At 38.9% G+C, this 21,427-nt stretch overlaps 11 protein-coding genes across 11 annotated transcripts; 6 read left to right on the forward strand and 5 right to left on the reverse strand. All coding sequences in view use genetic code 12, as the record gives it.

The window, feature by feature from the left end:
* Nucleotides 1-93: 93 nt before the first annotated feature.
* PICST_62209 (hypothetical protein) lies at nt 94-834 on the forward strand (the record flags this gene model as incomplete). Its single annotated transcript, XM_001385480.1, has 1 exon — nt 94-834. The coding sequence occupies one exon, from the start codon at nt 94-96 to the stop codon at nt 832-834; it is 741 nt and encodes a 246-aa protein (XP_001385517.2).
* On the reverse strand, nt 835-3,078 carry PICST_48163 (hypothetical protein; the record flags this gene model as incomplete). Its single annotated transcript, XM_001385817.1, has 1 exon — nt 835-3,078. One exon carries the CDS (start codon nt 3,076-3,078, stop codon nt 835-837), a length of 2,244 nt encoding a protein of 747 aa, XP_001385854.2.
* A 1,020-nt stretch (nt 3,079-4,098) lies between these two features.
* On the forward strand, nt 4,099-5,508 carry SHE3 (mother-specific HO expression; the record flags this gene model as incomplete). Its single annotated transcript, XM_001385481.1, has 2 exons — nt 4,099-5,279; nt 5,361-5,508. 2 exons carry the CDS (start codon nt 4,099-4,101, stop codon nt 5,506-5,508), a joined length of 1,329 nt encoding a protein of 442 aa, XP_001385518.2.
* Nucleotides 5,509-5,767: 259 nt separating this feature from the next.
* On the reverse strand, nt 5,768-7,066 carry CAF4 (G-protein beta subunit-like protein containing WD repeats; the record flags this gene model as incomplete). The annotated part of the gene is made up of 1 exon (XM_001385818.1): nt 5,768-7,066. The coding sequence occupies one exon, from the start codon at nt 7,064-7,066 to the stop codon at nt 5,768-5,770; it is 1,299 nt and encodes a 432-aa protein (XP_001385855.2).
* Nucleotides 7,067-8,623: 1,557 nt separating this feature from the next.
* On the forward strand, nt 8,624-10,115 carry FTR1 (plasma membrane iron permease; the record flags this gene model as incomplete). Its single annotated transcript, XM_001385482.1, has 1 exon — nt 8,624-10,115. The coding sequence occupies one exon, from the start codon at nt 8,624-8,626 to the stop codon at nt 9,779-9,781; it is 1,158 nt and encodes a 385-aa protein (XP_001385519.2). The 3' UTR covers nt 9,782-10,115.
* Nucleotides 10,116-10,435: 320 nt separating this feature from the next.
* Nucleotides 10,436-12,253, forward strand: PICST_32867 (hypothetical protein; the record flags this gene model as incomplete). Its single annotated transcript, XM_001385483.1, has 1 exon — nt 10,436-12,253. The coding sequence occupies one exon, from the start codon at nt 10,436-10,438 to the stop codon at nt 12,251-12,253; it is 1,818 nt and encodes a 605-aa protein (XP_001385520.2).
* A 382-nt stretch (nt 12,254-12,635) lies between these two features.
* Nucleotides 12,636-15,329, reverse strand: PICST_47572 (predicted protein; the record flags this gene model as incomplete). Its single annotated transcript, XM_001385819.1, has 1 exon — nt 12,636-15,329. The coding sequence occupies one exon, from the start codon at nt 15,327-15,329 to the stop codon at nt 12,636-12,638; it is 2,694 nt and encodes an 897-aa protein (XP_001385856.2).
* Nucleotides 15,330-15,368: 39 nt separating this feature from the next.
* Nucleotides 15,369-15,542, reverse strand: PICST_27944 (predicted protein; the record flags this gene model as incomplete). Its single annotated transcript, XM_001385820.1, has 1 exon — nt 15,369-15,542. A coding segment is annotated over one exon (174 nt), but the record flags the coding sequence as incomplete, so codon positions are not given.
* A 352-nt stretch (nt 15,543-15,894) lies between these two features.
* On the reverse strand, nt 15,895-17,856 carry PICST_68096 (Myb, DNA-binding protein). The gene is made up of 2 exons (XM_001385821.1): nt 16,181-17,856; nt 15,895-16,060 (listed from the first exon to the last, which is right to left on the reverse strand). Exons 1-2 carry the CDS (start codon nt 17,808-17,810, stop codon nt 15,954-15,956), a joined length of 1,737 nt encoding a protein of 578 aa, XP_001385858.2. The 5' UTR covers nt 17,811-17,856; the 3' UTR covers nt 15,895-15,953.
* Nucleotides 17,857-18,647: 791 nt separating this feature from the next.
* On the forward strand, nt 18,648-19,259 carry PICST_32870 (predicted protein; the record flags this gene model as incomplete). The annotated part of the gene is made up of 1 exon (XM_001385484.1): nt 18,648-19,259. One exon carries the CDS (start codon nt 18,648-18,650, stop codon nt 19,257-19,259), a length of 612 nt encoding a protein of 203 aa, XP_001385521.2.
* Nucleotides 19,260-19,530: 271 nt separating this feature from the next.
* Nucleotides 19,531-20,589, forward strand: PICST_32871 (predicted protein; the record flags this gene model as incomplete). Its single annotated transcript, XM_001385485.1, has 1 exon — nt 19,531-20,589. One exon carries the CDS (start codon nt 19,531-19,533, stop codon nt 20,587-20,589), a length of 1,059 nt encoding a protein of 352 aa, XP_001385522.2.
* Between the last annotated feature and the right edge of the window lie 838 nt (nt 20,590-21,427).

Raw genomic sequence — 21,427 nt, forward strand, 5'->3', positions numbered from 1 at the left:
CTATAATAGCCATATAAATCCGTAGCTAAGTATTACATTTGAAGATCTTAGGTTTCTATCTCAATTGACTCATTTACATCATTAATATTTCCTATGAACTTGACACCAGTCGAAAATATCACGACTATAGACAAGTCCAAGCTTCTTGTTGAATCTTCGGAAATCATATCTAAAATAGAATCAACATGGGCCAAAGACAAGCAATTCCTTTATATGTTACCCAAGCAAAAAAGAAACATTGGAGTTCAAACATACCATGCCAATTCTCTAAATGGAGTCCATTGGAGTGCCAGGGTTTCAGACTTTAAGGATTTTGATTCTACAGCCAAAAGTCGATATTTCAAATTGTTGCAGAAATATATATTGGGATCGTTCACCAATAACGATCTTACGCATACACACTACGAAAAGGAATACATACACGAACTCTACGACTACGATATCAACAAATTTGATACACCAGATAATGAGTCTGCATCTTATTTGGTTCAACTATTCTACAAGTTCCAGTTCCCTTTGAAGAAACGAGTCTTCTATGAGTATGTGCATGTATTCAAGGAAGACAACTCGAATGATGCATATGTCGTGTCTTTGCCTATACTGCCGAAACTCCTTGAGAAGTCTGAATTTAACAAAGAATATGTGGTGGGAAGGTATACTTCCATCGAGAAGATATCTTATGATGCAGAAAGTAACGACTTGAAGTGGATTATGTGCACTTGCTCTACCCCAGGTGGTTCTATCCCTGATTGGTTGACTAATATGACAATTAACGGAGCCATAGCCAAAGACGTTCCTAGCTTCTTGAATTGGGTTGACACGTTGGAAAAGTAATCAAGATGCTTCATCTCCATGCGTGAAACCTGCTAGCCAATACTTGACGTCATCGCCCAAGTTGTCAAGAAACCCTAGATGGGCATAATCAGCAACTCCGTCTGTAATTCTATTTAGTAATCCTGGACCATTGACATTGTTTGCAATGTTATTACTTGGATCAGAAGCAACAGTTGCAGGAGAAGAAACAAGACTCTGTGCTCTTATAGCTGTGACGCTTTTCCTTTTGGCTGATTTAGCATTATGATTATGATTCTTTATGACGATAATGTATTTGTTGTTGTGTTTAATGAAATAAAACATCCAGTCGTTAAGTTTGTTGCTTGTAAACTTGTGGAAGTATTCATTCATCATGTTGTTGCTGAAGAAGTCCTTGTTGCTCTGCATTAGAAAGATAGAAGCTAGTTGATCATGCAAGTAATATATTGCACTTTGATATCTAACAACAGACTTATTCAGCGGCTCGTCAAGATTGACTTTAATAATCGGCAAAAATGGCAATGAAGACTTGATGCTTCCTTCATCTCCATCATATGCCACAAAGAAAAAGTCACTATCAATATCATCAGTAGTGAGAATTCCTTTCAATGATTTAAGCGACGCAACACTTCCACCCATCATGCTTCCTCCTAGTATGGAGTTGTTGATTTCATTTATCGATGGAATGAGTGTATCCTCCGCTAATTCCTCATAGAAATCTACATTATCGAGTTCAGGATTTGAAGAATCATAAACTAGTGTGATATAAATGTCATCTTTACCGTACACAACCAACAGATACTCCAATTCCCTCTGGGTGTAGTTTCCTTGTAGGTCGCTAACATTGGTATTCAAATATACCAATTTTCTATAAATTTCCTTTTGATGATTAAACTCGTTAACTTTCGTTCCAATAAGGAAATGACCAGAATCCTCATCGTCGTCTTCTTCTCCTTCAAGTGAAGCATTTGAAGGAATTTGCTCTTCGTTTTCAGCTGTTCCTCCACCTAAACTAAGAGACTTAAAAATTGAAGGCACGGGCAACCACCCAGCACGTTCAGTAACATTAGATTCTTCCAGAGTAGATCCAATGCCAATAGTTTTTATTTGGCTTCCCAATGATGAAATGCTATTAACAGTATAGTTAAGAGGCAGAATTACCAAGTTACTGGCAATGTTGCGTGGACTTAGCATGTCCAATGCAGAATAGGTGCCCTCTTCGCTAGTCATAGTCGAAGTAGCATCAGAAGCAACTTCAGGGAACTCCAAATTTGTGGAAAACAACCCCTTTGAATTTGAACTTGTTAAGGACTCGGTTTCTAACTTATTATGGTAGTCGTGAAATTCGAGCCAGTTGTATATATCTATCAATGAGTCTTTCAGAAACTTTTCTGTGTTTATAGTTTTATCGAATGCTATATTTGAATAAATTAACCCGTACTTCTTGATGTTAGATTTGTTGAAACAGGACACTATAACACCCTTCGGTATCTTTGATTCTGTTTCCTCATTATAGGGTTGTTGTAAAATTTGGTCAATCTCAGCCTTTATGCTTTGGCTGAATGAAAGTGACGACTTCTTGTATGTTCTTTTAGTAGTATGTGAATTTGGAATCAATCCAAGAAATCCCTTGTAGTTCAAACTGTTGGGCCACACAAGACCTGGTGGAATATTAAAGTACTGGTTGTTATATGCGGATATGAAGCCTGTCCAGTAATCAGTCAACATGTCTTTGAGTGCCTCTACTTTGTACTTATTTAGTGCGTTCAACAAAGAAGTATGCGAAAGAACAAATTGGTTGTGCATTGTATCGATTATCTTAATCAATTGCAGATTGACGAAGTTTGACTTGCTCTTGTTTTCTACCAGAGAAATTGAGCAGGCAAGCTGAAAATCGTTCTCCAACTGAAATAATATTAATGAAGACTTGGAAGACTTGATGATGGTAGTCTTGTTCTCGCCTTTGGAGCTACAGAAATTGGATGCAAATGAACTAACACCTCTAGTGAGACCTACAATTCTCAATTGTTCAACTTTCTGATCTACATTTAAATTATGTTCGTTTTCATATTTGGAAGATATGAAACAGATGATTTGTTTGTACAATTCCTCATTGGATTCGGATCTCTCATCAGCTAGAGTTGGGTTGAATATAGATATGTACTGGATCTGTGGATGAGACGAAGAGTTGGAGTCATCCAACAAATAGGGATTAGGGCCATATCCGCCTATTTGAGGTATAAATTGGGAAAAGTAGTTATTCATTCTGGTTCATTGCTGGACTAAATGATATCTTGGTTAATGCTGAAGTATATGAAAAGGAATATTTTGAATCTGGAATAGCCAACTTGAGAATAGATTAATCGTAAAATCAATATAGTAAGTAGTCTGGTATTGAATAATTTGGTAAATACTTGGTCAATGGTTGGTGGATATGTATGACTTAGAGATCTTGTGTACCAATAGATTGTGTGCAACACTTTCCTTTTCAGTTCATAATTAAAGATTGGTAGGGTCTCCTGGTCGTGTGCTTACCTCACAACAAACGACTCTGTTCCACTCCACTGATTTATCTTAAGCGATCAAAATGCCCCTGGCCACAAGTGCCATGTACAGGGCTCTGCAAAAAGCGACATTATTAAAAGGGTGGTCCAAGTACGAGCACTACCTTAATATGAATACATGATTTGGTATCTAACTATTTCTTGATTTGGACAACTGCTAACATGTCATTGAAACGGCATTGGCTCAGGATTCTCATGTGAGTGCCCGGACGCTTCTTTGACGCTTCTTTGCACCTCGCTCGTTTCCCTTTTATGAGAATGTCGTTCCCCAAGTCAACGAACATTTTCGTTCACATGCGACATCTCCTATATGTCGGACAAAAAAATTTGTATGTTTACATTTCCACCAAGTTCATAAACAGTCCAGATCCACTATCGTCTCCAGAAAAAATTCCCCAATCCTCCAAGTTGGCACCAATACTGTTTGGAAAAGTTGCAGTGACCACATATACTTGTGATAGATCAGATTGAAGTAGAAAATAAAGGAAACTATCTAATATCTCTACGACGTTAACAACAGTTTCATATTTGATTCAGACAAGCTTCTTTTTTCCGTAAGAAGACACTCTGTTGCTACAATCTCGTTTCACTTGAGAAAGCACCCGAATACTTCTCAATTCAGCAAGGTTGATTATCCACTTTTTTCACTCAAATATACCAGCTCGATTATTTATTTGCTTCTTTTGTTTACTCGCTCGCTAATTTACCCCTAGCTATCACCATGGAAGATAACACCGCGTCCAACAAGCCCACCTCGAGAGTAATAGACTCGTTGCACTCACAAATCGACGACTTGAAGACCGAGTTGGAGACTGTCAAAATATCCCACGACGACTACAAGAAGAAGTATGTTTTAGTCTCTCAGAAGAATGACTCGTTTGTCGATCAATTGGCCAACGCCAAACATGAAAATGATATGATAAACGCTTTATTGAAGAGAAAGGAAAGAAGAATAGCCGATTTGGAAGACCAATATAACGAGTTGTCTTCGAGCAACGAATCGTTACAGTTGAACAACAAAAACATGAAAATCAGATGTGAAAACTTGCAACAGTCATCGGCGTCGTCTACGGCAGAATACGAACGTTTGAAGATTGCCTACGACGCCTTGATTGCATCTCAGGTAGAATACAAGAGACATTACCAGAAGGAGTTGAATACACTTGCCTCAAAGCTTGAGGCCTACAAAACAGAAAACAAACAGAGATTTCAAGACTTGTCTTCCAAGTTGTCGAGTAATGACAAGGATATCGACACCTTGTTGGATAGTATGACCAATAAGAGAAAGGCCTTGGACAATCTCTACGTCAACAAGAACAAAACCATCTTGGAATTATTGACGTCGTTGGCTAAGGCTGCTAAGATACATGGTTTGGATACCAAATCTACTCTCGAAGAGAACACCGTAGCCATACTGTCGTTATTGGAGAAATACCCCGATTTACAAGAAAAGATTTTGACTCACGAAAAAGTAGAAGTCGATTTGGATGAGCTAATAAGTGAGTCTAATGAAACGTTGTCCAACTGCTCCTTTGAATCGGAAGCTACGTTAGTTAATTCTCCGGAATTATCTGATTCTGCATCTCAGAGCAAGAATGCTGACCATCTCAAACAGGACGTAAAAGCTTCGTCGCTTTCCAGAAGTAACACTCTACAAGCCAAGAAACGTAAGAATAAGAGAAATTCAGTCAGAATCGATTCCAAGAGTGGCCCAGATTTCTCTAGTATTACAACACCAACAACTGGTCAGTTTGCATTGCCTAAAAAGCCTACTTTCACGAGCAACAACGATAATAGAGGCTTCTCCAGCAGATCTCCTCTGGATTCGTCCAGAAATATCACACCTCCGCATCAAGATTATGAAATCAACCCCAAATTCCAAAACCAGAATGTGCATCTCAAGTATAACTACGGCCATTCACGCCAACACAGCAACACTAACAACAGATCGTTACGAAACATTAGTAACAACAGTACTGGTAGCAATGACACTAACAACAAGGGCGGAAACTACAATAATAACAATAATAACAGATCAAAAAGAAAATCCTTGTATGGTGGACAATATAATTCAAAGAGAAATTCCCAAATCATAGATCCTAATGCATTGAATATTTCGATGACTACCTAGAATTCGGGAAATTTCATGATTTAGTTTGGTTTTAATTTCATTTTATATTGGAAACTGGATATCTTCAGGGAGTTTTTGATTTTATACGTTTTGAGAGAGTTGAGATATTCCAATGGTTCATTAGATATTCTCTAATGGAGAAAGGATTTACTGTAATTTTAATTAGCATGGGTAGCATTCTGTTGGAATCTTCGCTTTCCTAGTAAAATATAGAATTAAATAGTTGTATAAATACAGATAGAGGAATAAAAGTTCATGTCTATAATCTATATGCCACTACGGCCCCATCCTCATAACCAGCAAAAAGAAGTCTATTGTCATTACCAATGTACGCGCTTCTAGCTTTAACTAGATCTTTGTAGCTCTTCTTCTTGGTGGTGGTAACTTGCGTGTTTTCTCTCTCTATCAGTAGAGCCAAAGATGTTAACTTCACTGCTTCTTTCGCAATGGTATTAGTATCTCCACCAGATGAGTTGGTGCTCGTTGTAATGAGATGAGGTAAATCCCTCTTCAATTCAAATTGAGAGTCCAATTTTTTCTTGTTGCTTTTGTAGTCTACACCTTCAATCACTCCGTTCCAGTGGCCAATGAAAATTGTATCAGTCTTTTCATCGGCTACAATCGATTGAATCCCCGAATGAGCCACTTTCTTAACGTCTAAATGTGCATCAGAGGAATCGATTGAGTGCATCTGGTAGTGGTGCACAATTACCTGCTTGTTTGTAGATCCAGATATCAAAATATTATCCTTGAGGTGTACTAATGAAGTTATTGGGTTTGGAATGTGTGAAGAGTCTGAATATATTAGATTTACTCGTGGTTCTTTGTTTATCAAAGTTCGACTGCTGGTTTTATCTATCAAGCTTGATAATCCTCCATATTTTGAAGGTGTCTTTTTTGAATAAGCTTCAGTTGTTTTATCTACCAACGTTGCGTCTGGATTCAAGTTGATGTTCAATCCAATAATCTGGCCAGATTCAAATCCTAGGAATAATTGATTTGAGTGTTCGACATAGACCAACTTCATGATGATTCCAAAGTCGTTTCTTCCCTGTTCATTAGGGCTATTGATCTCAGTTTTATTCTTGGAGTATAGATCGAATGGACTGAAGTTTGCTAGAACTCTCTTGAACTCGTACTCAGGATTGGTTATCTTGTATATATCGAAGTTATTCGAATCCACTGATGCTGGTGTTATCAAGAAATCGTTGAAGTATTGAACGTTACAGAAGTTCAAAGTATTTATTGGCAAAAAAAATAGCTCTGGAGGACTACTTTCTGCATGCTCTACAGAAATATCCCATATTTTCAAAGAAGCATCACGACCATGAGTGAGCAAAGTATTCGTAGATATGAGAGTAAGAGTTAATATCGTTTCATCATGAGCCTGCCATTTTCGGATTGGTCTTTTAGCATTGATATTCCATATAATGATCCAGCCCTTTGTGTCTGACGAGATTAAGCAATGTTTGTTCCACAAGAATACCTCTTCGATATTCGATATGGAATTCTCATGGCTACGAAGGGAGAATATCTGTTGTGGCGTTGTGTTATCCATTAATTGAATTCCTTCAGACCAGATAGATAGTAAAACGCTGCTTATGTAACTTTTGTTGTATAGGGTTCTGGGTTATATAAAGGTCTTTCACTCAACGTGTACCTAACAAATTCCTAGCCATGGCATTATACTTAACTAAGGGCTGGCAAGACGTTAGTCGAAGGAATCGTGCAACAATAGCATATGGGCCGGAATTAGGCTTCCTTGTATTGAGGTTCAATTTCCAAAATGGTCCTATTCTGTAGATAAAAGTGAACTTTATCCTTTTCGCAAGCATTTTGCAAATACTTTGAACGCGGATCTGTGTGCTGAGCCGTTCTTAATAACTTCTCATATATTATAATCGGGCTCTGAGCTGCCGAATCAAGAGAAATACCAAGGGAGGTATGACAACCCCTTGTCCTAATTGTACCAATAAAGTAAGATTAAAGATCCAGTTGATGAAACCTCTAAGACTTAATTTATCAGATAAGAGAGATCGTAAATGCAGTACAAATAATTAAATGTGAATCCCCCCACTGTAGAGACGGGAATGTGTGTATCACAGTACAATTGCTGGGTTGAGAGTTTGCGGATTCTGGTTTTCTTAGCACAAATTGGCACTCATGCTGTCACTTTGACACCGTTGAGAATGCAGACTTCCAGCAGTAAAAATTTGCTACGGATAATCCCGCTTTTGTGATCCGTCCCAGAGATGTCGAGTCAATTCGTGAGTTGAGCCAATTCCATTTATTTCACCCCTAACACCTATTTCGGTTAAGCCTCTCAAAGCATCCAATGGGGCTACAGCTCAAATATTAAAGACGAACAAAGCCGTAAAGCAAAAAAATTTATTCAAAATAACTCAAAGCGAGCGGGGCTCGCAACCTTTTTCAACTTTCACAAATTATAGATGCTCCAAGAGACCAAGAAAAAAACAAGCAAACGCTATAGAAGTATTATTTGAGCCAAGCGATTGAGGATTGATTGTAACCGCCATGTCGCTATTGACGTCTACAGTTAGTCTTGGCCATATGTCTCTTGATACCAGAGACGGTCGGAGGCATTTAAACTTCCGAAAGTTCTCTTTTTTCTTGAATGCAACTGTAGCCACAAATTATTCTTTTAAAAAATTTTATAGATGATTAATCTGATAAAAAATGCATCCCAAATGGGAAAAGCAGGCAGCCAATGAAATCAGCGAATACCACTTTAAGTTCGATTTTAGTTCTGGTCTTGGCACTTGATTGGCTCAAATTGTGCATACTGATGGAATTGATAATAATTATAAATTATCAGAACGTGAAAAATGTAGGGGGTGTAAATTTTTTAAAGTCTGCTGCAGCCCTGCTACTTACAAAAACTATATAAATGGATAGCCATTGAACCTCGAGATGTAAGCATTCATTTGAAGATTTTGTAATCCACAGTCTTTTTCTTTTTCTCCTTTTGATTTGTACCTTTGTATTTATCTTCATCATTACTGTGAAGATAAAACAACTGTCCCCCTCCTACCCAATCCTTATATTGTTGTTGAGAAGGTCAATTAGAAGTCCAAAAAGATAAACTTAAGACAAAATGGTGAACGTATTTAATGTCCAAATTTTCTTTATCGTGTTTAGAGAATCCTTAGAGGCCGTCGTTGTCGTTTCGGTCCTCTTGGCTTTTCTTAAACAAGGTTTGGGACAAGCCACCCAAGACCCCGTTGTCTACAAAAAATTAGTCCGACAAGTGTGGATAGGGGCGATACTGGGGGTGGTTGTCTGTCTTATCATTGGTTGTGCTTTTATTGGTGCTTTCTACTCTCTTGGTAACGATGTTTGGTCTAAGTCGGAAGATATCTGGGAAGGTGTCTTCTGTATTATTGCGACTGTTTTGATCTCTCTTATGGGTCTTGCTATGCTTCGTATTAACAAGATGAAAGAAAAGTGGAGAATTAAGTTGGCCAGAGCTTTGACTAAGACACCTAGTAATAAAAAGGACAGATTCAAGATTGGTTACTTAACCAAGAAGTACTGTATGTTCATTTTGCCTTTCATTACTTGTTTAAGAGAAGGTTTGGAAGCTGTTGTCTTCGTTGGTGGTGTTGGTTTAAGTTCCCCAGCCACCGCTTTCCCTATTCCAGTTATCACTGGTTTAATTGCTGGTATTGCTGTTGGTACTCTTTTGTACTACTCTGGTTCGACCGTTTCTTTGCAGATCTTTTTGATTATCTCCACTGGTATTTTGTACTTAATCGCTGCTGGTTTATTCTCCAGAGGTATTTGGTACTTCGAGAACCATCTTTTCAGTGTTCAAACTGGTGGTGATGCTTCTGAAAACGGTTCTGGTCCTGGTACTTATGATATTGCCAAGTCTGTTTGGCACGTCAACTGCTGCAACCCAGAAACCGACAACGGTTGGGATGTGTTCAACGCTTTATTAGGATGGCAAAATTCTGCTACCTATGGTTCTGTTATTTCCTACAACATCTACTGGTTGGTTATCATTGCCGTTATTCTCTTGATGCTCTTCGAAGAAAAGCACGGTCACTTACCATTCCTCAAGAACCTTACCTTAGTTCAATTGAACCCTATGTACCACTTGAAGGGCAAGAAGAAGAACAACTTGACCAGTGCTGAAAAGGAAGAATTGTTCGACAAGGTCAAGAACACTAACTTTGGTGAAGATTCTGAACATGAACCACTCACTGAAATCCGCAAAGAAATTAGTGATGTTGAAAAGGTATCCAATTAGAGTAATGTGTACTATCATTTGCTGAGGCTGAGGTATCCAATTTCCACTATTACACACACACACACACACTGATGGGAATGGAGTGCTCCAGCTGAGGTAATTGTTATTATTCAATATTCTTTTTCTTTATCTTGTTTCTATCTAATTTTCATTTGTAACCTTACTTCGGAGGGGGAAGTTGGGAATGTTGTGAAAGCAACTCTGAACCAGCATCTGCAAACGGAGAAATTGGGTCCTCTTTGTTTGTCTGGGAAGAGTTGCTTTCATGCTGAGCAATTATATATATATATGGGTTTTACTTTCACTTTTAGGGGTATAATATACATTTATTTCTAATTCTCAATGTTTTAAGTCATGAATCTGGTAAATTTTTACAGTTTGGGCCTGGGGCTCATTTTGGGTGCAAAACCGACTGCGAACATTGTTTATTTGTGGTTGCAAAACGCAGCATTTTCGGAAAAACCATATCCACAAAATTTATCAGTTTTCTCTTTCTTTTCTCCTTAAGTAATTACCTTATTTTCCCACTTTCGATTGTCTTCCAAATCTCTGCTGTGAAACAATTGACTTCTATTGACTTTCAAGTTTTTCACTCCCCGTCGTCGGACTTCGGCGCTATCATCGACCTATTTCGCTTTACTCAGATGTTCAAGGATGTGGTTGAGAGAACCACCGTGTTGTTCCAAGATCAACCACCCCTGTCCGTCAGAGACTTTGTTAGTGAAGGCATACTTCCACTATATTTTCATCCACCACATCCCCATACACTTGTTAGATAAACTAGAGATGTTTTCAGATGAAATCGAAGTTTCTTTCCATATTTACCACAAACACAGTCTTGGTAGATCTCACGGAATATTTCAACACAGCCAACAGAATTGCAAAAGATACCTTGGTCAAGGCTCATTAACTTTTGATGGAAGAATAGCTACAAAATTAAACTTCCTTGGTGAATGGTTCCATGATGCTGATAGTTGTATACGAAGTGAGACATGTGATACAGTTGAGCAAGTGTCTCCGGATTCAGAAATCACGAAACTCTTGAGTAACATGATCACCTCTAAGGGCACGCTTAACGTGGTTATTGATGCCACTCTTCAATTTAGTTACAATGACTTGCTCTTTGGCACAAATATGGGGCTACATCTCTATAGTTTAAGATGTGCCGTAAACAATTTATGTCAAATTCCATATCAAAATAGGGATGCTCATTCTACCTCTATCACTGCCATTACTACCATTACTACCTTTAATTCAGTTTCTACTATTTTGACTCAGTTTGATTCTTTTAATGTCATTGAAGATGGGATCGAATCGATCAAATGCACGAACACCAGCCTATTCGAACAGCACAAATTTTCAGAATCTAGCTTTCCTCAACCAGTAATTAAGAAGGATGGACAGGGTCGATCACAACTAACAGATATTTCAGAGAAATATGCCACCCAAGAAGTTGAAGTTAACAATCAAGATGTCAAAATTGCCAATCTTTTTGCTTTCCTGGATCAAGTTGTTAGCATTATAGGGATAGACGAATTTGAATTTTACAGTCAAAGTGCAGAAGAGCAATTACTTCGTTATGAGTTGTGCAAATATGCAACCGGTGGTGATATTTCAGAACTTGTAGAGACAACTGAAGAAGAAGTATCATCTGAAGAAAACAGAACCCTGGATGAATCCTTTCAAATCTTGAATTCTCCTAGAGAACGGCAGCTCTCTATCAGGTACAATACTGGTTGCGGTTTCAACTCAGAGTATCAATACCCTGTAGTCGTTGATGAGTTGTCTGGAGTAGAATACAGTTGTAATGTTTGGGGCGATCCCGAAGAAAGAGTTCCTTACGGGTATCAAAGACCCATTCCAAGTTCCATCACTGCATTGCCTTCTAAATCAATTCTTCGGAAGAAATGTAGAGACCTGAAAGCTACATCCTCAACTAAATACTCCAACAACCAGGTGACATTGAAATGTCTTCTCAACGCAAACTTAGAGGGACTCCGGCAGCAATCTCTTGCAAGACTTACCATAAAAGATTCAGAAGAACACTTGTTGAGACCAAGTGAGTCTAGAAGCGGAGGATGGCTAACTAGACGGTGCCATGTCTTCGATAACTACGTCCCACTATACCGCAGACCATTAGAGCAGTATAATCACACTATCTCACAAACTGAGGCTTCTACGTCTAATCCTACTACAACTACGGCTGCCGCTGCTGTTACTTCCACGAACAATCTAAGCAACAACCCTCATGACTTACCAACTTCTGCAGAGTTTTGGGAACAGATTTACTCAGAAAGCGACATTCAAGAGAACAAGTCATGCCCACCATCATCAGCAGAGTTTTGGGAATCCATTTGTTCTCCACCCCCATCTGCTGAAATTCGGTTCAGAGTTGCACCGGCCGAACAGGAAGAAAATGGTGTCACCAGTCGATCCCACTCTTCAGTATCGAATTCTGCAGGTGGCTTATAGGCATTGATTTGTATTATATAAAAGAGCTAACGTGGTACGGTCTTCTTTGGAAGCACCAAACACACTTCATGAGTCTAACATGAACCCTAGTCAGTTCAGTTCGAGTAGAAGGGACTCAAAAGCAAGCCTTGGAATGAAGATGCGAGAAGAAGCTTAACCACTGAATCAAGGTATAATGCCAATTAATGCCCAATCTTACTATTGACAAACTGACTTCATAAAAGATTGCAGCGAAGCACATGTACAATAGAAAATTATATATTTGGTATCTACCTATTCAAATGAAACACAAGTTATCATAAAGTCTACTATAATCTTAACGGTGTGAAATATAAGCTCGAGACAGGTACAGAGGTATAAACCCAGCCGACTGTTTCTGGAACTAGAAACAGTCAAATTCATTGGCAGAATTGGCCAAATTCTGGTTTAATATGTAAGCAAAGTCGCTCTGTGAGTAGTTGTACCTCTCTTCTGCACCATTATATTTCTCTTCGATTGCATTGAGGAGCACCTGCAATAACTTATAGGTCGAATCGTTGAACTTCAAGGTCTTGGAGTTTTCGAAAATCTCCAAGATAAAGTTCACATCCAATTTCAAGTTGATCATCGATAATGATGAAAATGTATCGCACATACGCAAGTTATCTAATATGTTCTTCAATAAATTGGATTGAAGTTCGTTGATAATATTGATAAAAATATCTTTGCCTGTGACTGGTTTCACCTTGTTTATCAATCTCACAAAATGAATTAAAATCTCATAGATGAAACCATCAATACGTAATTCAGTGACCCTTCCATCTACATTGCTAATGTGAGAATGGAAAAATTTGTTGACTTGGTTAGCAATCCACATCTTCTCACGGTTTAATACATCTTCAAAAATAGTGAAACTTGCCTTATCGATGTCTGCAAAAAGCTTTAGTTTCTGAGTCAGTAGATCCTTACTGAACAATTGATCAAACTTTTTGATCAATCTAGGGTACGTTATTCTTGATAATTTATCAAAATTATTCATCGTTAGTACTTTATAAGTTTCATTATCACTTACCACAAAGTCAGAATCATTCATTCGTTCCATGTTGTACTTCTTCATTACCGAATCCACAATAATATTCAAACTTCTCATAAACTGGATTTCGATACTGACCAACATTCTCTTACTAGGATATGATTGAACTATCCTGAAATCTCCATTGGTTTCATCCTTATTGAATGTGAGATCTGCCAACTTGATTAAAATAAACAATTGATAGTACTCTATTATGTTCATGAGTTTTGTATACGTAGATCCGTCCCCTTGTTTCTTGACTGTATCTTCATTGAGAGTGCTCACAGTCCAATCTTCTAATTCAAATAATTGAGAGCAATCATTCACCCATACAGAGCAAATTGCTTCAATCATCTTTTGATTCGTTTTCACAGAGGCATTTTTAAGATTCTTCAATAACTTATTGGTTTCCGCAAACTTGGAAGTATTGCCGACTAGCCCTGAAAGTTCTCCTAAATGAGTGAAAAGATGATTTAACTTCTGGTTCACACTCGACAAATAGAAAACTGAAGACATTGAATTTGCATAGTGGGGCAAAAATAATTCGTAGTCTTTTGGTTGTGCTTCTAATTGGCTAGCTTCGGCTGACGACTCGTTTTCAAACAAAGTAACCAATACAAGCGCCACCTTGTTCACGATATTAACAAAGGAGTCTCTAATAGTTCCCTGTGGGTCAACATTGAACTGGTAGTAGTGTCTGTAGTTGTTGACAAATTTGGTTAAGTTCTTCGAAAATAAATCTTCTAAAAAGTTCATGAGGTTGAGGAGAACTAACCAAGTCTCATTCACTAATGATAAATCTAAATTGTCTCCACTGTCAAAAACGTCAAAGACTAACTTTTCCTTCTCCTCGTTGCTCTTAGTCTTGGACACCATCAAATCTGTCTTCGTGCTGTTGTATTTCTCGCTGATATATCTAACATGAGAACCGTTCTTTCTGGCATCAGCCAAGGTGCTAATGTAATCCTGGAGTTTTCTTTGCATCATTCTAAATCTTGTATCATATTTGGCTATTTGATGTTCCAACTCTGTGTTGATGGACTCCAATTGGGTAGAAAGAAATTTGGAGATAGGATTGTTATCTGATAAGCTCATGGAGCTATCCAATTTGTATAACTTGTCAACCAAGGAGGTAAACTTAGAGGTTGAAGTGGACTTTGATCTTCCATTCAATGGAACCTCGTAATCCATGGATAGCAACTCTTTGTATGTCTTCGCGCGGAATTGTTCAGTAATGGAATCAATTTCCTCGAACACTTTAGAAAGCGCTGTATTGTATAATTGGTATTCTTGGTCCAAGTTTCTGATGCCTTCTTCATCTTTCTCTTTGGTCAAACGAGCCAAATCGGCATTATACTTAGATTTATTCAAATTTAACATGCTCTCCTTCTCACCCAAATACTTATTATAATCATCGATAAAGCTGTCGTGATCATGTATGGAAAGATACTTAAGAAGCTTATTGGGCAAATCGAAGAAAAACGGGTGTGCTTTGACGAATTCTATCAATTTGTTCAACTTGTTCTCTCTATTTTTATTCTCTTGAATAGGTCTGATCATTAATGCTGTAGCCATGTTGAGGTTTTTAACGGCCTCCTCCAATTCAGAAGAGAGCGTTTCCTGTTTGGCTGTGTTTCTGTGTCTTTGCGGATTGAACACTGTTGCATTTTCTCTATCTTGCTGAGCTCTTGTTTTCAGATTCTTGAAATCTACCAATACGGTGTCAATTGCCTTTTTACAGTTGATGAACTTTATGAAATTGGCATCGATTACACCTTTTAACTCATTAGTCTGACTCTGAATACTCTGTTCAAGAAATCCCAATGACGAAGTCAATTCGTCGATTGAAGTATCCCTATGCACTGTGGTCAAATACTTTTGGGAATTGAATTTCTGCGAGCCAATTAAATAGCTTTTCAACTCGGGATCGGACACTCCTCCTATAATATTTCTAGAAATCAACTGCTTGGCTACGTTAGAGCCTCTTCCTTTCAAAGGATCTTCCAAGTCTCCATCTTTGTACATGCTGTTTCGGGTTCCAGCACGAGATTCATCGCCTGTGTGGTTAACCAATCTGTTCAAAATGGCAAATTGTTCATCTTTTGATAACTTATTGATTTCCTCTGGGGCTATATCTTCCTCTTTGTTAAGATTAAGATGCAGAATAGAAGTAGGATCCACTGCTTGGAGATTGTAGAAGGAAAGTATATCCTGCTCGCTGTAGTCATAGTTGATCATGATTCATCCACTAGCCTACAGACTACAAACAATTAATATATACGCTTTGGCTTGTTCTGGTTTCTCTTACTTGTGAGCTTTTCAGATTGCACACATAAACAGATCTAGACGTGGCTGAAAAAACCAGTGTCGTGGACTGAACAATTTCATACTTCTATTTTTCGATTCGAGTCTGCTTTTTTGCAGTCTATCAAATTGACATAATTCATGTAGCATAGAGTGCTGATGAGACAATGAGTGAGCTCATACCTGAATCTTCGTGGTAGATTCTAGCAATAAGTTTTATTTGTATCTTGTATTTTTTCATCTTTTTCATATATATTTCTGCAATGAGAACTTCAGCAAAGGTTGTAATGTAACTCTATATTTACAAGTATATCAATACGTACAACTAGATTAAGAAATTAGCCTCTATCGCCATAAGCTATATGCCTGTTGCTGGGCATCAACACCGTCTACACCTGACGAGACCGCAGCAACAGCTGCTGTTGCTATTGACTCAGGATCGTTTGGATCAACTATTTTGTCGTTCTTGGTCTTGTTTTGGCGGTCGTAGTAGAGCTTGTTACTGTTGTCCTTGTTTTCTCTCAAATGTTGAGCTATAAGCTTTGGATGTCCTTCCAAATCCTCAATCAAACGCATCAAAATGGTAACAAATGAAAGCCTCTTGTGGTCTCTCACTTCTGACCTCATCTTCTCAAAACTAGCCTTGAAATCTGGCGCATCCCACTGGTAGCCATTCTCATCCTGCTTAACATTCTCTTCCCTATGCAAACGGGCTACTTCAGTCCAATCGACACTATCAACAGAATCCCAGCCAGAGCTCTGGAGTTTTCTGAGCATCCAGAGTTTTGTGTCGGAATTCATGTACGTTGCACGAAGAGCAGTTTCCCTCTTTACCAACTTGTTCCATTTGTAACGACACTGAATACGAGATCTGGTTCCATTCATTCTTTCACTAACAACGGTCCAATTAATAGACGCATACTCTTTGTTTCCAGATTGTTGAAACATATCAGTGACGATCTGCTTAAGGGCGTTCTCTTCATCTTGTGACCATTGGTTTGATGTTCTGTTGTCTCCACACTTGACGTAATTTCTCCACCTGTCACGGCAATCTTCCGGCATTCTACCCATAGCTTCTCCAATTTGTTTCCATTTACCCTCATGTGTAAGTGCAAGTTTCTTAAGCAAGGCATCATCTTCCTCTGTCCACTTTGCTCTGACGTCAAACACATGGTAGATTCTCCTCACATGCTTGTACACAGAAGCTCTGGATCTGTATGGTAGTACTCGTACTAAAGACTCCCAGAAATTGTCTTTCTTTCTCTCGTTGGACCACACTCTGTTACACACATCTTCTCTTGTCCATTTGTTCAAATGGCAATAACCTGCTACGAAATGGTCTACTGCACTCATCTCTTCTGCCGAAAACATACGTGGACCTTTACCCGTAGTGTCAGGTAGGGAATTGAACCATTCACAGGCTTGCGCCGAGGCTTCCTCTATGAGAGTTTCTACACTGGTCAAGTTGTTGAACTTGGGTCGTAAGGCAATGTTCTTCATCTGGTATGACTCCCCATCTTTTCTCTTGAGTTTTGCTTTCTTTGTTTCGGATAACGATGTAGCAGCCTGAGCAAGTTGAGTAATCGCATTGATTGAGTCAGATCCAGCGTGCTGTTGGTGGTGGCTGAGATTTAGGTTCCCAGTTCCGGCTCCCTGTTCATTGATGTGTCTGGCAAGTTCTCTGGCATCAATTATTGCTGCCTCTACTAATTGGTCGTGTTCAGTTGTGCCTAAAGCCTCGAGTTCTGGATCGATGTCGCTTGTTCCCAGTTGAGTTCTTCTTTTCTTTCCTTTGCTTCTTTTGTTCAGATGGAGCGGCTGAGACTGCTGTTGAGACGTATAAGCATCGTAGTCCTCGTTGCCATGGTCGCTGATATTTTCTTCTAAGAATCCAGTCCATTGGTTGAACTCGTGGATATTGTTGATGATCTCATCGTGGATCTTCCGTTTGCTTCTTTTGCTCTCATGCTCTGCAGAGTCCAAAGTTCCTCCCACATACCTCATGACAGCAGCCTCTACTGCATCATTAATCTGCTGGTTCTTCGAGTCTGAAAGGTCTCCTTCGTCATCTACATCTTCATTGACATTGCTGTTTTCATTATTGCCGATTGCATCAATGCTGTCGTCTATTCCATCATCCTTCTGCTTTGAGCCTAGTTGGAGGAGAGCATGTGCTCCTCCGATTTCCTGCTGCTCGTCCATGTTGCAGCCAATTGGTATTTTTTGCAGCCGTTATGGTAGATGGTTGTGTTACCCTACTTTAGAAGCTCATGAAGCGGGTAACCCTTGGGTACAACAAATGGTTGTCTCATGACAGAAAAAACTTATGGTATCAGACTGAAATTTACTTAGGTCCTGTATTTACCCGTGCTCTATGCTCAACCCTATTTTTTTTTGTCTTTTGTGCGTAGTGCAGTTGGTTCAAATGGCATTGAAATGTGGTGTTTGAGGTCCGAAATATGGGCAATTCTGGGAAAGCCCTGAAAAATTGCTCATATGAAACTCTAAAATTGTGTGAGCTGGCTTAGTATATGACCAGAGCTACCAAATTTACCTAGTTTTTTGCTAGCGTTCAAAATTACTCTAAATTCCGTGCCAATTCATTTCGCATGTACAGGAGCATACAGTGTTTGTTGCACACTGACCCCCAATAGCTGCTGTTTTGGGCATAGTGAATGTCCGTAGTTGCCAATTGTTGTGTAACTCCTGATTCATGTGCCTAGCACCACTGTGCCAGCGAATTCCAAGAGATTGTCTTTTACTCAACGAGGTCCTGAAATTTTGGGTGCAATCAAGGTGGGTCTGTTCACTTCACAGTCCCCTACTTTTTTTTGCACCAGGTTGCATATTGTCTGCTCTTTTTATGAAATGTACTAAACATTCTTGTGCACTATAGATAGCCTTGAGCTCTTTTAGAATATTATAAAATTAGAAGCAACGAACCTAACTCTTCCAAATAAATTGTCTTCTTTTGCTTCTTTTTTTACAGATCCCCTAGTCAGACTGCTAGAGCTACTGAGACTTCCCAAAATAGTCAGAATGAAAAATTTCGCAGCCAAAAGTTCACTCATTAGCTTCGTGTTATTTTTGTTTTTCGGTATTACAGCTTCCACGGCTTTGCCTGCCACCGGATACAATTCTCAGTCTGAGTCATTCAGTTTGGGAGCATACAAGCCTGCTCGCTCATTAAAGTCAAATAGTGCCTTGTTCGAAGAGAGTGTCAAGAACTTGGATAACTTTGGATTCCAATATGTTGTATTTGACCCTAATGATCTACTGGTTAAGTTGAACAGCTCTCTGGATCCAAAACAGTACAACATCACCGGATTTATTAACGGAGACCTCAGCTTGAAGGTGACAAACTTGGACGGAAAGTACTTGACTGTTAATAATCAAACGAACCAGTTGCAATTGCTGGATGATGTGGAATTATCCAAGCAACAATTCGCGGTGAGAAGAGATATGATTTTTGCTCAAGGAAGCTCCACTTGGAGCGTTTGTGGAGGAACTGGTGCTGACGACTTTGAAGGTGCCTACATTTACCATGGGACTTTGGAGGAGAACTCGCAGTTCTGTAGTAGCGGGGGCAGAGAATTAGAACTTAAAGCAATTGGAGATAGTGGCGCTATACCTGATTTTCCTCTCAATTAATAGAAAAGAATTACTTAGAAGAACCAAACAGATAGGTCTATGGTGGTGGAAGAGAAACTTCTGTATTGCCACAGCGTATATAAGTATGTAAATGGAGCTGCTAAAGCACAGTATTGTATGCATACTCCATATGTAAGATCTTAACTATGCAAGAGAACTTTAAAATGAAGCACCTTTCCAAATCAGGAATCCCTGCACAGATCAATATAAACATACAGAATGTTCATCAAAAAGAAGTAGAATAGATGTTTATACTGGAGGGTTTGACAGCATGTCAATGTCAGAAGCCGGAGAGCTCAGCAGAGAGGAGCTAATAGAACGAGTGGTCGAGCTCGAGACTGTATTGTCTGAATTCCAGGAATCCAGTAAGGAATTAGAACAATTATTGGAAGAAGAACTTCAGGATCTCGAGAGAGCCAATACTACACTACAGTCAACTTTGGATAAAACAAATGAGCAATTGCTAAAGTCAAATTCAAGGATTGTTGAATTGACAAGAGAACTCAACGAGTCACAAGAAAAAGCAGCAGAAAAGGCCCGAGAACAAGAGCACAGACTATCCGAAATACAGCAACAGTTGGTAACAGTAGAAATATCCAACGATAGTATGGAGTCCAACGATAGGATACTTACAAACAAGCTTGATCTCGCCAATCAACTCAATAATGTATTGTTGGAGAAGTTGGCTCTTATAGAAAATGATTTGGAAAGAGAGAAGAAAGCAGGGATCGAAAAACGGTTGTACATTAGCAATTATCAGAATCAGGTCAAGGATCTACAGAAAACAATAGAAATACTTGAAAAGAAAACAACGGCTGATGTCCCCGAAGCGGACACACTGTTAATAAGCATAGGAGCTGTGTTGAAAGAGGGACCTCCTGATGAAAATAGTCTGGCACCAATCAGTACTATAAAAAAATCCAACAGTTTACAAGGAATCAAGAGCCTTAATGAAGGAGTACAGGCATATATACTTTCTACATCAACAAAGTCGCTCAAATCATCATCTTCTGTACAGTTAACGGTTCCACTGATGGTGGACTATCTGTTCAGAAGATCTGTTTCTGCGGGAAATGAAAGAAGTTCTTCTATTCCGTCTACTCAATCGTTCAACAGACTCAGTCTTTTCATGGATCCACGAGATACACGCCCACAACCTTTAGGGTTATCTGAGAAAGAAAATAGGAGTCGCGTTTTACAAGGCGATGCTAAGACCAGAACGAGAAATTATAGTCATCCATTGAGAGTCATACCCGGTTCTCCCAACACAGCGAAGATTTCGAATCTAGAGTCGAAACCCCAGTCAAAGAAGAAACTTGTGTATAACTAAAGTACTTGGATGACAAGCTACACCTTTTTCTATTTGGCGTTAGACATATATGTCCATACTCTTTTCCACTCAGTTGGGACAGCTTTATCTCAAGAGCTCTACCTCTATGTCTCTTGAAAACATGACGTCTAATTTCCCAGAGTTATTCTGATAATGGATAATACTTCATCGCAATTGCTACCATAATATAATGGAAGCTGGGAAGACTGCATTCCACAATTTTCAGACTTGGCCATATTTGGGCCAATTCGAATATGAGCTCATATAGTTTCTGTGTACCAGAATTATCAAGTCCAGGTCATAAGTTGGAGATGTCAATGTGCCTCAAGCAGGCCAGAGAAACCTAAGGAAGATCTTGGGTATGCAAGTACTTGCAAATAATGGAAACATGTGGTGTCTGCCAGGGTATGCTTGGAGATTATTACTTTGAAAGATTGTCAATTAATAGCATGTGAGTCACTAAGGACGTACAGTTAAATGTATGATTATGTATTTTATTTAGTTGAGCTTTCACATTTTGTAATACATGTTAAAGCACCTAAGAATTCGTGAGCACGAGAGTGGTCGCCAAAAACATATGAAGTTGCAGCCATATTATCTTTTTTGAGTTTGCCTCCAGTGCCATGTAATACAATTAGAAGAGATATAGTATACAGATGAATATACTTTAACTGATAATCTCAGGAGCTTTCTTTCCTTGGTTTGAACTGAGAGTGTGGTTCGCAGAAGAAACCGTAGAAGTTTCCAAGATATTCTTGATTTCTACAAGTACTCAGAAAAACACAGGTTGAAAACATACTGAGCACCAACTTGATTACCCAAATAGCATTCTGTTTCT

Source organism: Scheffersomyces stipitis, chromosome 6 (genome assembly GCF_000209165.1).
Source record: "Scheffersomyces stipitis CBS 6054 chromosome 6, complete sequence".
In the NCBI taxonomy this organism is placed as follows: domain Eukaryota; kingdom Fungi; phylum Ascomycota; class Pichiomycetes; order Serinales; family Debaryomycetaceae; genus Scheffersomyces; species Scheffersomyces stipitis.